The sequence below is a fragment of the Talpa europaea genome (assembly GCF_964194135.1).
Source record: "Talpa europaea genome assembly, chromosome: 3".
NCBI lineage: Eukaryota > Metazoa > Chordata > Mammalia > Eulipotyphla > Talpidae > Talpa > Talpa europaea.
In genome coordinates, this window is record NC_140069.1 from 118,999,222 (window position 1) to 119,016,774 (window position 17,553).

At 39.8% G+C, this 17,553-nt stretch overlaps 1 protein-coding gene across 1 annotated transcript in view; it reads left to right on the forward strand.

The window, feature by feature from the left end:
* PRKAR2B (protein kinase cAMP-dependent type II regulatory subunit beta) overlaps positions 1-17,553 on the forward strand; it is a gene marked incomplete at its 5' end in the record, with an annotated part of 69,405 nt that overhangs the window by 40,561 nt on the left and 11,291 nt on the right. The window contains 3 exons of the mRNA XM_084230474.1: positions 2,754-2,806; positions 6,328-6,411; positions 14,687-14,793. Of these exons, the coding sequence (XP_084086600.1) occupies positions 2,754-2,806; positions 6,328-6,411; positions 14,687-14,793 (244 nt within the window). The remainder of the gene's footprint in view (positions 1-2,753; positions 2,807-6,327; positions 6,412-14,686; positions 14,794-17,553) is intronic.

Sequence of the window (17,553 nt, forward strand, 5' to 3'; positions counted from 1 at the left end):
ATAGTTGAGCCAAGATGCTGTGGAATCTGTTGGTGGTTGCCACAGTACCCCCACCCAGGGGACCACAGAACTACTTCACACAGGCAGTTTGAAAATAAAGTTGCAGAGAAACAAAAGCTATTTCTGGAGGACAGTGGGACTCCAATGCACCTACAGAGGCCCTGAGGCCTCCTCTGTGAACCGCCATGATTCTCAGAGCTGGTGGAACAGCATATCAGTAGGTCTCCTGGCTGTGGCTTCATATCCAGTAAGCGAGATTGACTTCAATTTACCATCCAGCAGTCAGTTGGCTCAACAGACTAGTAATCTGTTAAATAATTTGAGTTCTTTGGGGATCAATATGTATTGACTTATACGAACTGCCACGAGTCAGTCTTTACGATGAGGAAAAAAAGAGAAATTCTCATTTTTGAAGGTGGGGCCTGTTTTTCCATTTTGCACCAAGCCCTGTAAATTATGTAGTGGCCCTGCCTGTGTGTTGGTCATCCACTGAAATAAAGTTACAGAAATGAAGCTTTATAAGTAGATGTCCTCATGTTCCTTGGAGAGTTGCAGCCAACAAAATTAAAGTGTCTGGATCACATTAGCTGGACCATCTATATTGTGTATGTGGCCTCAGGCTGCCCCAAACTGATGTCATTAAACATTCATTTTATTTGACAAACTCTCTTCCTCCCATTTCCTTCTCACCAAGCAACCTTTTAATTGTGATTTGGCTTCTTCTGTGGTCTTCCTGCAGGGAGAGAGCTGGCTGGTCATGCTGACTCCATACTTCATTCAGGAAGTTAGTTACTAAATTGGCATTTTGGTTATATGCATCAGTGAGGTTCTTTAATGGGAGCCTGCCCGTGAGAAAAAAAATCCCCTTCTGTTAGCTTTCTGGGACACAAGGCTGAAGTCCATTCATTATGTTGGTGAATTCACCAGAGCAGTCAAAGTAACATGTAGTAGTTTAGAACAAGGATTTTGGAGTCATCCAGACAATCCTGGCATCAAGGATTGGCCCTGTGATTCTGTAATGTATGTATCTTGGCCAAGATACATGACCTTTTGCCCTAGTCTCATCTGTCAAGTGGTGCTATAATGCTAAGTTAACATTGTTGTGAGTGAGATTGAATGAGAAAACATACAACAGGTCAGGGTTTCTCAACCTCAGCACTATTGACATTTTGTGCCAGATAATTTTTTGCTGGCAAGGAGGCGGGCTGTCCTCCCAGCATCTACCCCCTAAACCTCCATGGTGTGACAGTCAGAATGTCTGCGGACATCTCCTGATGTCCCCTGGCTAAGAATCACTAATCTAGATATATAGAGCAATGACTGGAAAAGAGAAAGCTAACAGCAGGTTATATAATAATGATGGTAATTGTATTAGTGATGATAATACTCTTGATGCCATCCTGTGGCCAATGGGAAGGCATTTGTCAACTTTTCACCTATCCTTTTTAAATTTCTCTGTGCCAGAATAAAGTCCCTATGGATTAAGGGTAAGCATAAAAAGATTTACCCATAAAAAACTGAAAGAAAAGAGGAATAATAAATCTAAAATTTGCAAATAAAGACTGGCATCCAAGCCTAAAATTATGGTACTTTTGTCATGTCTGGCATTGGGTTTAAATCATATTGGGGAATTTTCTTCCCTGCAAGATATCACACATTCATAATAAACAAACATTCATAATCTGTAAAAACTGTATAATGTAGTTAACAGACAAACTGGCTAAAATAATTATGAGAAATATGGTAAATGGTATCAAGAAACTAGTATAAATCAAAAAAGAAAACCAGATACAAATATTCCACAAACAGAAAGATAAAGGGGGAAATGTTATAGTCAGTTTATAAATATTTGAACATTGTTCAAATTCAGTAATAAATTTTTTAAATGTACAACCATTTTTCCATTTAAGTTGGCAAAGATTTTCAGCAGTAACATTCACTCTGTTGTACAATTTAGAGGATTCCTACACATTTTTTGTAGAACAGAGGGGCAGCCACTCTAGAAAGAAGTTTGTTGAGAGATAGGTATGCCTTAAAATAATCCCCCAAAATAATATTTGGGAATAATTTGTGCAGCATAATGTAGACAAATATCTGTGCAAGAAGATGTTAGATGCAAAATAGTTTTAATAAAAGCTAGCTAAATGCCCAGCATTCGGGGAGTAGTTAATTACAGCATATGCGAAATAATCAATAGCCCTTAAAAACAATATTTACAAAATGCTTCTGATGGCATGCAAAATTCTTATAGATTAAATGCAAAAAGAAGGTTTTAAAATTTCTAATGCAGTCTGAACTCAACTCAGAATTAAACCTGGAAAAGAATATGCAATATGGTAGTATTTGTTCCTGGAAGAATGGATCATGAATAATTTATGAAATTTTCTATATAGGCAATAAAATTAAGTTGATCGCTTCATAGCAAGTATAGACTTTGTTTCTCTTTTTAAATTGATTTTTAGGTTTTACCCCATTTCTGTAGCTTGGAAATAAGGGTAAAAGTAAGCTATGTTTCTTTGAAAAGGAGAGCAAGTAGTGATTGTCCATGTCTTAAAATGCAGCTTTATATATTAATAAATTCCTCATAAGTTGCAATGAGAAACTGGTTTTGGGGGTAGACTGCTTCCTCTGTTGAGGTAAATTAGTGTTTTTTAACATCACAATATCGTTTTTTCATTAATTTTTAAAGTTATATTCATTGTAAGTTGTTTCTTGATGAAAGTATCTCTGAAATGCCCAATTTTATTTTATAGTATGTGCAGAAGCTTATAATCCTGATGAAGAAGAAGATGATGCAGAATCCAGGGTATGTAATTTACTGAACAAATTCATTTTAAGTTGATACTCTTAGATAAGATGATAATAATAGAAAAAAATGTTAACAGGTGTATAAATTAACAGGAGACATAATGGAATTACTTTGACTTTTCTTTTTCCTAGTCTTAGCTTTGATACCTACTTCTAGCCACATTTCTGTACAATTATATTTATTCAAAGAGTCTCTCATTTTGGAGAAAAGGAAAGATGAACATAAAGCTCACTAAAGTTGCGATTTTATTTCTTTTGCAAAATGCAGCCTGATGATGAAAAAATGCTTTTAGCTATCTTTCTCATAGTGATGTTATTTTTCTGAGACAGATTTTCTAATAAAGAGAAAATCAGGGGGAAACCTACCTTTACTAGTTTATAACAACAGAGCTTATTAGGAATGAAAAAGAACAAAACCAAAGATGTCAGTCTAGCAGTTTTTATTTTTTATAGTCTATGATTCTAATATTTTGCTCAGATATTGGTTTTTTGGAGTTCCTAATGTTTTTATAAGATTATTTCCAGGTTGGTTTGAAGAATCCTTTAAGTTTTGCCATTTAACTCCATCCAGGAGAGCAGGAGTCTGAGGTGCTGGGTGAAGGCCAGTGTGTTTGGGGCCACGTGGCTGAAGGTGGAGACAGGAGGAGTGGGGGTTTAATTTTCAAAGACTAAAGTTAGAGAATGGAGCATTCTGATTTAAATTTTTAAAAGGTTACTTTCAGCTCTGTGTGGATGGATGAAAAAAATATGAGGACAATCTTGTACGGATTTCTCTTGCTTAACAAAATAGATATACAGTGTTTTCTTTAAAGAAAAGTCCAAAGCAGTTTTATTAATCAGTTTTCAGATTTTTTTAAATTGAAAGGCAGCAGAAGTTTAAAGCAGAAGTCTGGCAAACTTTCTGTAAATATTTTTTTTACCAGAAAGTTTACTTTTTCAGATAATAAATACTTTCAGCTTTGGGGGAAGAGGAGAGCATACCGTTTCTATGGCAATGACTCAGCTCTGCCGTTACAGCTTAAAAACAGCCATAGACCATAGGAGCAAGCTGGGTCCCTGAAAACTTACCTGTGGGCACTTGAGTTTGTATATCAGACCATTTTTACATGTCAGGAAATATTCTAACTTCTTTTGATTTTCTTTTCCCCCCCAATCATTAAAATCTCTAAAACCATTCTTCACCCAGGGGGGCCTTGCAAAAAGAGATTTGGCCTTCAGGCCGTTGTCTGCTGACCCGGGTTTAGAGTACAGACTGCAACTGGCCTCCTTGATGAGTCCCAGCTCTGCGGCTTCTGGACTGTGTGACATTGAAGAAGTGGCTTGGACAAGTTCATTTTCTTAATGTTCAATTTCAATGGTTTCCTGCTTTATGAGGTTTATTGCTAGGATAAAATGAGTTGATATTTTTAAAGCTCTTAAAACAGTGCCTAGCGCACTGTAAATGCTATATAAATGTTCAACAAATAAGATTGTTATCCTGAATGAGATGTAAAATTGAATGAAAAGATGAAGTGGCCTCTAGTAGAATAAAAACCGCACTTGGGTATACTGCCGAAGCCCTAGTTATCCAAATGCAGATCTCATATGTAGGAGTACACCAAACCCAACAGAAGGAGGACAGACCTTTCAAAGTGGGAGAGCATCTTCTGAGCAGCTGGCTTCAGGACAGAGGAGCCAGAGCTTCAGAGAATCACCTAATTTCTGACTGTTTGCTTTCCAGAACACAGCGGGACTCTAAGGAGGAGGGTGTCTGTAATAGATAAAAGATTCTAGCTCCTGGGGCCTGATGGCAGGGAGAGGAATGGAAGGAAAAAGGGAGAGCAAAGAGGAGCAGTAGACAGTAGCCAAGGGGGCAGGCTCAGGACACAAAGACAATTTAAAAGTACTAATTCATAAGAGAAGGTGCTGAGGAGAGAGAGTGCATGAGCCAGAAAGATGAAAAGGCCGGGCTTAGGGACTTTTGTGTGCGGGCTCAGAGAAAGGGGATGGGTTGGGGAGAAAGACTTAAGCTGAGAAGAGTGAGGGAGGTACAAGGAGGTGACTGGCATCCTGCCATTGTTTCCTCTCTCTGAGGATTGAGCTTCTCAGCAGGCACACATTTGTGATTGCTTTATTTTGAAGTTCTAGATGCTTTTGTGAAGTGAGAAATAACCTGTTTTGTTCTGTTAGAAAGAAGTGAATTTTGATTTATTATAGTTAATATCCAAAATTTAAAACTTCCTTGTATGGCAGTGAGCTAGCAGGCATCAGAATCTGCTTTTTCTGTGTTTATGTGTCATCTTTGGCTGTAGTTTGAGATGAATTGCTTAGCTAGTAAACAAGTTTGCATACACCTTACTCTTACAGGAAAAAGTGCAGTGCCTTTCTCTCTCCCTGGCTAATAGTCTTTCATTTAACATATAAATAATACAGATATATATGAATGTCCTTGATTCTTCTGGCACTTGCAGCTTTTATTAATTTTTAGTTATATGAGCTGGGCTAGAAATGCTGATTTGGATTGTCTGTTGTGATATATTCATGAGCACAAAACTCACTACTGCCCCATCCTGCCAGCCCACTGAAGAGGGGAAGCACCTCTCATCACCTCCAAGGTCACTGTCCACGTGACCACTAGAAGAGGAACAGGTGGTATATATATAGCACTCCTGGAAACCAACTCAGCGCCTCCTGCTTTTTGGACCATCTCCTGCTCTGAATCATTCCATGATTACGGATTTCCGGTGTTCACAATGAAAAGACCATTTGGTCTATGCAATGTTAAGTCTTCAGTCAAAAGGAACTCTGGAGCGCTGGAGACCATACTTATAGAGGCGTCTGTCAGTCTTCATCCTGCCGGAGTGGGTTTACCAAGAGGCGAGGGTGGTTTCCCCTGAGTTCATTCTAGAATGAGAGCCTTAGTGCTCTTGCACTCTTGTATGAGTTTTCCTCATACACAGACACTTGCTGTGGTGGGACCTGGTTTGCCTTCTCCTTTTGGAAAATCACTCTGTATGGGGTAGTTCCATACACTGTACATGAAAAGTTATTTAATGTCTCATGAAACATAAATGTAGAGTCTGCTTATTTCTAGAGACTTTATGAAGTTTTGAAGGAAAAAAAACACATCCTGAAAGTAACAAACTTAGTGTTAGAGTGTATCAAACAGTATTTAAGAGTAGTAAACGCAAAACAGAGGAAGTTTCTGGATTTCCAGTGTAGCTGAGAAACCACTTGTCCTTCTGTGTGCTCCAACTGCTTGATGTCTTTAGCAATTAGCCAATCTCAAACCTTTATAAAATGAACTTGTTAACCTGGGGAGGAGAAGACGGGGGTACACTCTTGGAAAACATCGAGTGCTGCCTGGAAGAAAGGGCACCACCTCCCAATGGTATCACTTGCCCCTACTTATTAGGGAGCCCATAACGTCTACAGAGAACCTGAGCACTAAAGTTCTGTGATCCTGTAGGAAATTTCATCCCTCTGAGTAGGGTACGCCAACTAATTTTGGGTTTGTTTTTTAATTTGCTATCCTTTTAGATCATACACCCAAAAACTGATGATCAAAGAAACAGACTGCAAGAGGCTTGCAAAGACATCCTGCTGTTTAAGAACCTGGATCCGGTAAGATAAATCTCATTCATAGAAGATTTGTGTGTGTGTGTGTGTGTGTGTGTGTGTGTGTGTGTGTGTGTGTGTGAATGTTTGTTTGAAGTACTATGTAGGGTCTTGGATTTTACCCTCTGTCCAAACAAAATCACCTGGGGAGCTATAAAGGCCCCAGCATGGATGCCTGGGAACAGAGTGGGGTGTCATATCTAACCCACTTTGGGCTGAGTACTGAACTTGGGAGGCCTAGTGCTGTTAGACTGAGGAGTAAGCAAGCCTGCCGTCTGTTGGGGGGAGACATTATCTTCTCTCTTGGGGTTCCTTGCTATGAATATCACCCTGAGAAATGGCCGAGGTGAAGAGAGGTTAGGACCGCATTCTTTATATACCCAACAGGAACCCACTGGGTGCTCAGAGCCTGTGGTATATTGTCTCTCAATAAGCAGAAATGGAAATTATATTTTAATGTATAACTTTTTTTTAATGTATAACTTTTATATTATACCTATTATAAAAGTAATGTTTTATTCGACTTTAAAAGTGGGGGACTTTTGGTTTTGTCAGGGTTTTGAAATCTCTAGTCTTTGGTTTTGGTCTTTTTTTTGCAGCCGCCCTTCTCACTGAGTGGGCACGCGGTTCAGATTTTGCACGACATTCTGACCTCAATGGTCTGCTTCCCCCACTACAGATCTTGCTTCCTTGTTGCTATTTGGTCATTTGGGGAAGCACCTCCTCTGATACCATGTTCCAAATGTGAAGACTGGGTCAATTTTTGTGACTTGCTGTAATTTTTTGGTCAAACTCACCATCTTACAATTTTCAGAATGGTGCCATACAGGAAAAAAAGCATTAAATCGGGACCTACTCTTTAAAAGGCCATTTTAAAAAAATTATTTATGTGTAGAACTGGGGTGTAGGCCAGAGGTGTGGGGTGTGTGTGAGAGGATTCACCAGAGATAGATTGGGGAACAGAACAGGCAGATCTACTGAAATATACTGCTGAGGGGAGCAGGGGGTGAGACAGGAGAGGTCTACTGTGCCATGTGGGTTAGCTCCCTAGCCAGAAATAGAACTCAGGCCGCAGTGTTTGGCAATAGTTTGATAGCGCTGAGCCTTTAACCCCTGAGCCAGCAGGGAGACCCTAAATAGATGTTTTTTTTTTTTTTCCCCACAAGTAAGATTTTTAGTCCCCATTGAAACTTTGAATTTTAAACAAATTCTTGAACTGGTGGTTCATATCCAGAGCTCATTCAACTTTAGCACTTGTCTCACTCCCTGTAGCTCTTCTAGAACCTCCATGAATTTTCTCAGGTCAAAGTTGGGCTTCTGTAGCATTTTCACTATTCTAACAAAGACGTCACGGAGCAGGTAAATAGATGGACAAGTCCTGTGTCTTCCCCAGGAAGACTGGAATCAATTAAGTAACCACCTCTCTCAAATCATTTGTCTGTACCTCTCAGGGTATGATTTCCATCATCTTCCCAATTTGGCAGATCTGTCGGATGCTGAGCATAAGAGATTTCTGAATCTGATTGTTATGCTATTTAGTAAAACCAACACAGAATAGACAAGCAAATAACCATCAGTAGTATTGACAGCAGCATGAGCTTTGACCATGGGCTGTTGTTTTTTACCCTGGAACACATTTTATCTTGGTAAGATCCATGCTATGAAGGTTAGTCAGGCAGTTTGGGCCCTCAACATCCTCAGTAATTATCTTGAATTTTTGAAATGCAGCTTCATCAGTCTGCAGGTCAGCAAGGCTCACCTGTTGAGGCCTGGAGGCCATCCAATGTGACTTTCGTTCCTTGGGTTCTCGTAGCTAGTGTTTTTCCAGTATTTCTTACATCGAACATTGCTGGTAATTTCGCATCATACCCATGTTTCTTAGGAAATGGATCAACCACTGTGTTCTCGGTTCATGTCTGGTCACCTTTCATGACAGAAAATGCTTGCTTATTTTTATTTTTTTTTTAAAGGATTTTTTTTTTAAGATTTATTTATTTATGCATACAAGAGCTGGGGCACAGGCCAGAGATGGGGGCGGGGCGGGGTGAGAGGATTCACCAGAGACAGAGTGAGGAACAGAACAGACAGACTGACTGAAATACACTGCTGAGGGGAGCAACGGGCGAGACAGGAGAGGTCTGCTTCGCCATGTGGGTTTCTTCCTGGCCGGCCTGGGGATTGAACTCGTGCTGCAGAGGCTGTAGATTGCTTCTTAGTGCGGTGCTTAACCCCTTAAGTCACCAGGGAGGTCCGCTTGCTTATTTTTGTTGATGACATGGTGTGGCTCAGAGAACCAAAAAGTTGAAGACCATTCTTAAAAGTCATGTTGGAGCACTGGACATGCAGCAGAGGGGGCAAGCGCATCTGAAGCATTTTCAGCAGAGAATGAAACAGATTTGTCTAAGGTCACCTTGGTGGCACTGTAGAAGGTAGAGTTAAAGGGCAGAGAGTAACAGAGCAAGAACAAGGGGGTGGAGCTTGTTGAGGAAGCCACAGCATGATCCCAGCTGGGAAAAGGAGAAGAGGAAAGTTTCACAGTATATTCAGGATCGAGAATGCGGGTATCTGGTGACTGAATGATTCTAGATGAATTTCATAGTCTCGCTAGGATGACTGTGAAGATGGCACCTTTTCCTAAAAGGGCTACCCTTCAAGAGGAGGGGGGAATTACTCACTAGCAACAGGAGTGATCTTGGCTTTGTGTCTGCTATCTCATTTGAATTTCCTGAAGTCATTGTTTTGCTTGAAACTCTTGGCACCTTGTAGACCTCGAACATTTTTCGTTCTGAAAAACTGTATATTCATACGTTGAACATAGCATTTATAATTATTAATCTCTTTGAAGATGTTCTTTTCATGAATATTTTAATGCTCAACTCAGTAGGCCATTTTTCTTCTGAAATATTTCTAATTTGAGGCAAACTCAAGTAATTTTCCTGCACTATACGATAGGCTCTTTCATTAAGGGAGAGTAAATTGTTATTTTTTAAGTGAGTCAGAACCCTTTTACTGAGTTCAGTCACAAATTTACATTTTGTAGGAGAATAAGATGTGGATTTCCTACCAATAGTTGTCAGTCACCATGATAAGGCTCTGCATATTAAATATTTCCTAAGTTCTTCTCACTCTGTGCATAGTTATGGGGAAATGACATTTTGATTGACTAGAGCAGACACCTGTCATAGAGAGGTTCTAAAAGAAATAATTTTTCTCTATTTTATCAGGAATTACTTTTTTATATATCCATGTATGAATTATTGAGCTTTATAATGTGTTTAAAATGCAACCAATTCCAAGATAATGAAAAAATTTAGTATAGCGACATCTTTGTTTCCTTTTGATATTTATAGCCGGAGCCAATCAATAAAATGAATATCCCCCTTGCATCTGCACTAAGAATTTAAAATATAACTAGTAAGCAAAGCAAAATATTAGTAAGCTCTTTAATCAACTTTCAGAATTTTGATAGGTGACCATATGTTGTTGCCGGGGTCGATGAACACATTTGGGCAGAATTGTCCCTGTGGGCCAATTAGCACCACATCAAGAAAGCACCTTTTCACTGTTTCACTGCCTCCTGCCACACCGGCTTCCTCCCAAGCCTGGCTGTTGCTCCTCAGATAGGGGCTAGCGCGCCACAGGGGCCTCCAGGGGGTGGAAAATTCTTTCCATATAAGCATCACCATCTTTCTTCCAAAGGCTTTTCTTAGCCCCCTTGAAGATGCCATACTATCTCTGCTTAAATGGAGAGTTTTATTTTTTAATTAATCAAAAAGTTAAAATCAACCTACATATGCAAAAAGTTCTAGTAGTCAGTGAAAGGAACCTCCCTTCCCACCGTGCCCCACAATCTCACAGCCTGGTTTCTCAGAGTTAGGCTCTGTGTATACAAGTGTCTTGTTTTTACAACATTTGTGGTGGTGCACACTACAAAGTCTGTTGCCCTGTTCTTTTTTTTTTTTTAACTTGAGTGTATCGGTGTTTATTCTTTTTAAAAATTATCTTTATCGGTATTAACTTTTTAAATGAAGTTTAATTGGTAACATATGTGTGTTCTAAAGCTCAACCATGGAACACATTAATGTTTTTATGTGTTAAAATTCCATATATAACAAGGGAGGGGGGAGTTCCTGGATGCCAAATAATATTAAAAAAGAAGAACAAAGTTGGAAGACTCACATTTGCCAATTTCAAAACTTTCACTCCAAAGCTGTGGTAATCAAAACAATGTGTTGCTGGCTTGGAGCTAGACATATAAGACAGCAGGATAGATTGAGAAGCTAGAGCTAAACTTTTTCATCTATGCCACTTGATTTTGACAGGGGTGCTGCCAAAATTCAATGAGGAAAGAATAGTTTCTCTAACAAATGGTGGGACAACTGGGTAATCACCCATAAAAAAGCAAGGTTGGATTCTTTCTTTATACCATTTATACCATTTATTCAAAGTGGATTGAAGACCTACAAGTAACAAAATTTTTAGGAGAAAACGCAAGGTAAGTTTCGTGACTTTGCATTTAATAGTGGATGCTTAGGTACATGCTAAAAAATTAGAAGCAAGAGAAAAAATGAATTGGACTTCATAAAAATTTTGTGCCTCGAAGGACATTATACCAAAAAAAAAAAAAAAAAACCTGAAAAGACCTACATAATGGGAAAATATTTGCAAATCATATGTATGATGTCTAGTAGCCAGAATATAAAGAATTCTTATCATTCAACAACAACAACAACAAAAAAACCAATTTAACAATGAACAAAGAACTTGAACAGATGCTTTTCCAGCGAAGATGTAAAAATGACCAGCGAGCACATGAAAGATTCTCAATGTGATTAATCATTAGGGAAATGCAAATCAAGACAATAGTGAAATACCACTTCACCCCTGCTCGGCTGGGTTTAATTCTAAAAAAGGGAAAAATAGCAAGTGCTGGTGAGGATGGAGAGAAATTAGAAACCACGTACATTACTGGTGGGAAAGTGTAAATAGTTCAGGCACAGTGGAAAAGAGATTTATTAGTTCCAGCAAGTTAAACATAGAGTTACCATATGGCCCAATATTCCATTCCTAGGTATCCACTCAAAAGAGTTATAAACAGGTATTCAAACAGATACTGGTACATGCATGTTCATAGCCACACTATTCACCGTTCCCTGAAAAGGTGGAAACAACTCACATGTGCATGCACCGATGAATTGAATAAACAAATTTGGGGTCTATACTTACAAGGGGCTATTACTGTTCACTCATGAGAATGAATGAAGTATGTTCTGCTCTGCAATGGGATGATCCTTGAAAAATATTATGCACGAGTGAAAGCTGCATAGCTGTCCGATGTATGGATATGCCATAGTTACCCAGAGCTCTGTAAATAAACAGGAGTTTGTTCCAACCTCGCTGTTAATGATGCTGCTATGAAATAGACCTGTGTACCTGTCAGCTCACACACATCTATAGGAAAACTTCCTAGAAAAGCAACAGTGAGTTGAAGGGTGTACATAACTGAAATTTTCTTAAATATAGGCAGAACACTGTCTCTAGAGTGTTTCCATTTCTACCCCCTGTAAGCAGTCCCACATCTCCAACACAACCTGTCACTGTGACATTTGAATCTTTTTGAATCTGACAGGTGAAAATTGGTATCTCATTTCAGTTGTAATTTGTTTGCACTTCTCTTTATTTGGTGAGGAGCTGAACATCATTTTGTATTTCTAAGAGCACCTCCCCCCTTCATTCTGGAAGCTCTAAAGATCTGTTCTATACCTTTGGTGCTCTAAACCCACACTGTCGTTGTGGAGTTTTTGGTTGTCAGCTGTGCTTGCACTCGACTGCCCATATAGTCTGAAAATTCATGTGCATTGGATCTAGAAAACTCACTCTGTATTTGATTATTTTCTCCCCTTTGCTTTCTCGATTATCACTTTTTCTGGGTTGTCTGTCTTTCCAACTTTCTTTGAGGCTTCTAATATTCTTATCCCTTTAGTTGCTTTATACAAAATTTTGTAATGGTGGGTAAATTTGTTGAAACCTTTAGGATATACAGCAACAAGAATGAACCCGAATGGAAACTGGACTTGAGTGACAAGGATGTGTCAACGCAAGTTCATCAGTGGATGTTGACAGTAGGGGTGAGGCTGTGGGGTGGATGGTGGGTTGGGGATATGTGAGAATACTGTACTTTTTCCTCAGTTTCACTGTGAACCTAAAACTGCTTTAAAAATTATTTGAACCTGACTTAGAGTTCTGGAAAATCAGGGTTACTTTGAGATAGAGCAGAGAAGGAACCACTTGTTACATGGGTGAGCCCCCCAAAGTCCCCGCAAGTGAAGGTGCTAGTTCTACTGGGCACCAACTCCATATTGAGTAAATATGCCAATAGCTATTTTAGTTATATTTTGTTTAATTTCTCCTAAGACTCTGACTCTGCTCTCTTGTTCGGAGCAATACCTGACTGCTGGGGTGGTCAGGGTGGTGGCACTTGGGAGGAAGGTATTGCCTGATCCTGTAGGACTTTGGATCAATCTGCCTCTTTCCAGCTGCATCTCATTCCCTGCCTGATCCAGGCATTTCCCAGTCAGGAGCCTGGTGGTGGCTCCTCCACACTGCAGGCCCATCTGCCCGCCTCATGCACTCTCTCGCCTCCCCCATTTGACTTACCTTTGCTCTGGAAATCCCATGCCCATTAATTGCCCCTTGCCAGACGCCACACTGTCGTTGATGTGTTCCTCTCCTCCTCTGTGAAATGAGTCTCAAAAAGAAGAGAATCTCATGTCGTGATTTTGTTTCTTCATTTTGTTTCTTCAACTTGTATTTTCCATTTACATCTTTTCCTCCTTCTTATCTTGAGCCCTTTAGTTTATTTCTAATAATAACTGATTTTGACCTGAAGAGTAAGCATTGTACCTTTTTATATCCATGGGCAGTAACCTGACCAGGTGTTCAGATGTAGTAAATAACAAATGACCCTTTTACACCTTGACTTTTCTCGTGCTCTACACTGTGCTTTGTCTCCATTTGCATTTGCTCCATCCAGTCAAATGTCTTTGAATGGCTTCTGTATTTGTTCTGAGGAAAGGTTTCTTTCACCTACTAGTTTATACTCATTAGCTGAAGTTTAAAATTCTTAAAGGGCCTCCCCTGGTGGCGCAGCAGTTGAGCGCTGGGCTACGAAGCTACCTGCAGCTTCTGCAGCGCTGGTTTGATCCCCGGCCTCCTGGGGGAGGGTCCCACATGGCGTGCAGACTGTACCCAGAGCTTGTATAAATAAATAAATAAATCTTAAAATAAATAAATAAAAATTTTTTAAAAGATTTCATTTATTTATTTATTTATTTATTTATACAAGCACTGGGTACAGTCAGAATCGCGGGAAGGTGAGAGAATTCACCAGAGCCAGAGCAGGGAGCATAACAGACAGACTGAGGAAGTACACTGCTGAGGGGAGCAGTGGGCGTGGCAGGAGAGGTCTATGCGCCATGTGGGATCCTTGCGGGTGGCCAGGGATCAAACCGGCGCTGCAGAGGCTGCAGGCAGCTTCGCAGCCCAGTGCTCAACCGCTGTGCCACTGGGGAGGCCCAATAAATAAAATTCTTAAAGCCTCGCCAACCACACTATAGCAAATAAAAACCCTACATAGTTTTTAAGTGATTGTTGAGTAATAGCTTTGATGTTTCTGTTTCAATTTGAGTAAATATGCCCTGGGAAGTAAATAGTTGCTTCCTGAAGAGAACCTTAGTGATAGAAAATGTTTGCCACAATCATTTTTGCTTTTGTTTTTGTTGTTTTTCTACTTTGTTCTGTTTTGGTCTTGGTGCTAAACCAAAAAGGATTGCAGCCAGGATTTGAATCCACAGTTATTTGGGTAATTGCTACATAAATCTAGGATGACTGATATTGGGAAGTTTTAAAAAACAGATCTTTAAAAGATGTTTGCAATAGTTCTTCACAAATCTGGTTGTTTTAGTTGCTAAGATTATATTTCATAAGGTATATGGTGACTTGGTGGTTAATTTTTCATATTAAAGTGATTGCAAATATTCTGAAATAGACTAATTTAATTACTTTTATTCAGGTACTGAATGTGAGAGTAAATATATAATCATCTCATTGGCACGTGGTATAGAAGACTGCTGTGTTTTGTTTGTTTTTTTGACAAGACTTAATGGCAATGATATTTGCATTTAGTTGATCTTGTTCACGGAATTATAAGGTAACGGTGCTTACTTGAGTAAAATGTGTTCTAGATAGACATAAAGATTATATCTTTTCTTTTGAAAAATAGGAGCAGATGTCTCAAGTATTAGATGCCATGTTTGAAAAACTGGTCAAAGAAGGGGAACACGTGATTGATCAAGGTGATGATGGTGACAACTTTTACGTGATTGATAGGTAAGCTTTGCACAACTTCTGTGTCAAATCTCAGTGTTGTTATAACTATTGACAAAGTACTGTGATAGTTGTTATTGCTGTTACTCTTTCAGACTACATAGTAGGCACTGTACGAACGTTTTATTTCTTCAACTTGTATTTTCCACTTACATCTTTTCCTACTGCTATGAATCGTGCAGTGGACCTACACTAGATCATGAAAAGAGACATAGTTTATGGAAAAATTGATGATTTTTGGTTAATTTCTGAATCTCAACCATTTACTGTGGGCATCCTCATTTGTTAATTTCCTTTTGAGAGGTAGGTAGTATGTGACAAATACTTACTACAGTGAGACTAGAACCTAATCCAGCACCTGGGATGTTGAATCACAGTGTATCTCAACCTGTTGTTGTGGTTTTTAAAGGGCTCTTTTTAATTATAAAGTCAAACATGGTTGTGGTTTAAAAATGTATATATTTCAGAGGGTTATAAAGTTAAAAAAAAGTCTCTTCTTACTGTTTCAATATCCTTAAAGTGAATAGTTTGAGTTCCTTCCAGAAACTGTTCATTCTTGGTCCTCCCTCATGGTTCAGCGGGTTGAACACCATGCTGTGAAGCTGTCCGCAGCCTCTGCAGCACGTGTTCAATTCCTGGCTGGCCAGGGGGAAACCCACATGTCGGGCAGACCTCTCCTACCTCGCCCGCTGCTCCCCTCAGCAGTGTCTTCAGTCCATCTGCCTGTTCTGCTCCCCGCTCTGCCTCTGGTGAATTCTCTCACCCTCCCGTGCCTCTGACTGTACCCCAGTTCTTGTATAAATAAATAAATCTTAAAAAAAAAATTGTACATTCTTCTATTTGTCTTTTTTAAACTCTAGAGAAATCATTTTATTTAAACAGGAATGCATGCATTTATATTGGAACTCTAACTTCAGAAAACTTAAGTTGTGCTTTACTTCATCAAAGAACAGTGTGATTAGAGTTCACAAATGTAATATGGGAGCTGTCAGAACAGCCTTTATTTCTTGTGTTTGTGAGGCAGCGGTGAAATGTTTACGAGTTACTTGGTGTCTTCAGCCCATTCAGATGAAGGCAGATCATCTCCCAGCCTGATTTATTGGATTATAGTTCCTTCTTGGGTAGAGCTGTGTTTAACTCAGAGGCCTTGCTGAAAGTCACACACCATCTGTCTCCTCAGGCCCCATTTCTTGATCTTGCTCTGTGGGTGGCATCTTTCAAACATCAGTAGCGTGAGCTCTGCGGGTCCAGTGTTTTCTCTGGTGCCCTCATTCCCTCAGACCTAGCACCCTGGTGATCGGGAAGCTGTTGCCCACAGGGCCAGGGCAGACACTATGATTTTAGAATAGAAAAGAACCATTTGTCCCATTGTGAGTTCAAATCATGATTTTGGTCTATTTAACAACTTTTGTCAGTAAAGTGCCTCAGAAACTCACTCAGCTGTTTAATTGTATTTAAGTGTAGGGGTGTATGAGAAATCTGAATATAATACAGGAATAACCTTTTAGTAGGTATTTTGATAATAAAATCTGCCTTGTGTATGTATGTAGTACATTCCCATTTGGGTTAGATTCTAGGCACCCATTTGAGGATGAAAGAAAGCGCTCGGGAAAGCAGCTCGGGAGTTGGTGACAGTGACCCAGGTGTAGTGCAGTGGGGCCTGTCTCGGGACACCACCTCTGCTCCCCATTGCTCCACACTGCCAGAGGCCACCACCTGCCCATTTATTGGGAGGAAATCCATAGGAAAGATGAGCACAGTATTTTAGCAGATTTTAGACTGACGTGATTTTAATAGGACTGTTCGCTCATTTTACTTCTCAGCAGCACGTTTGTTCTGTATTTTATCCTATCCAAAGTAGAAAATGTAGAAAATGGTTTTAGTGCAAGGGCGTATATAGAAGAATTTATTCTTGAAACAAATTCTAGAGCGCATCCTTGAAATAGCTGTTTTTTTCCATGACATATATTAAAAACCAGTTGTTCTTGTTCATTAAAACCGTCATCTACGTTTTTGCTTTTATTGTATCTTTACCATTCACGATCCTTTTCTAATCTTTTTTTTTTTTTAATAGAGGCATGCTTTATTTATTTATTTATTTGTTTGTTTGTTTTGTTTATACATGCACTGGGCACAGTCAGAAGCGCGGGAGGGTGGGAGAATTCACCAGAGCCAGAGTGGGGAGCAGAGTAGGCAGAAGGACCGAAGTACACTGCTGAGGGGAGCAGCGGGCGGCAGGAGAGGTCTGTGCGCCATGTGGGACCCTCCTCAGGTGGCCGGGGAGCAGCCGGGGGATCGAACCTGCGCCGCAGAAGCTGCGGGCAGCCTCGCAACCCAGCGCTCAACCGCTGCGCCACCGGGGAGGCCCTCCTTTTCTAATCTTAAAATCACTCCCATCTTTTTCTAATCTTAAAATCACTCCCGTCTTTGTCTTTGTTAGGTTTAGCCAGTAGGATAAAGCCAAAAAATTTCTGCTGTCTGGCCTCACAGGTGCTTCAGGGAGCGTTCAGACCGTGCTCTCTGTTAAAATACACTATCACAAGGACAGTCCTTCACAAGAAGAATGTAGTTTATATAAATATAGGGCCTGGATAGCAGATAATGTTGTGTCAAGCAAACTGAGCTTTATTTGCCTAGTAAGAGAGCTCCAGTTAAAAGATCAGCTCAGAAAAACAACTAAAAGACCAGGACCAGGTGGTCTGAATTTCTGGCACTTTTTAACTTTAAAATGGGGTTAGGAGGCAAATCTAAGTAAAGGACCAG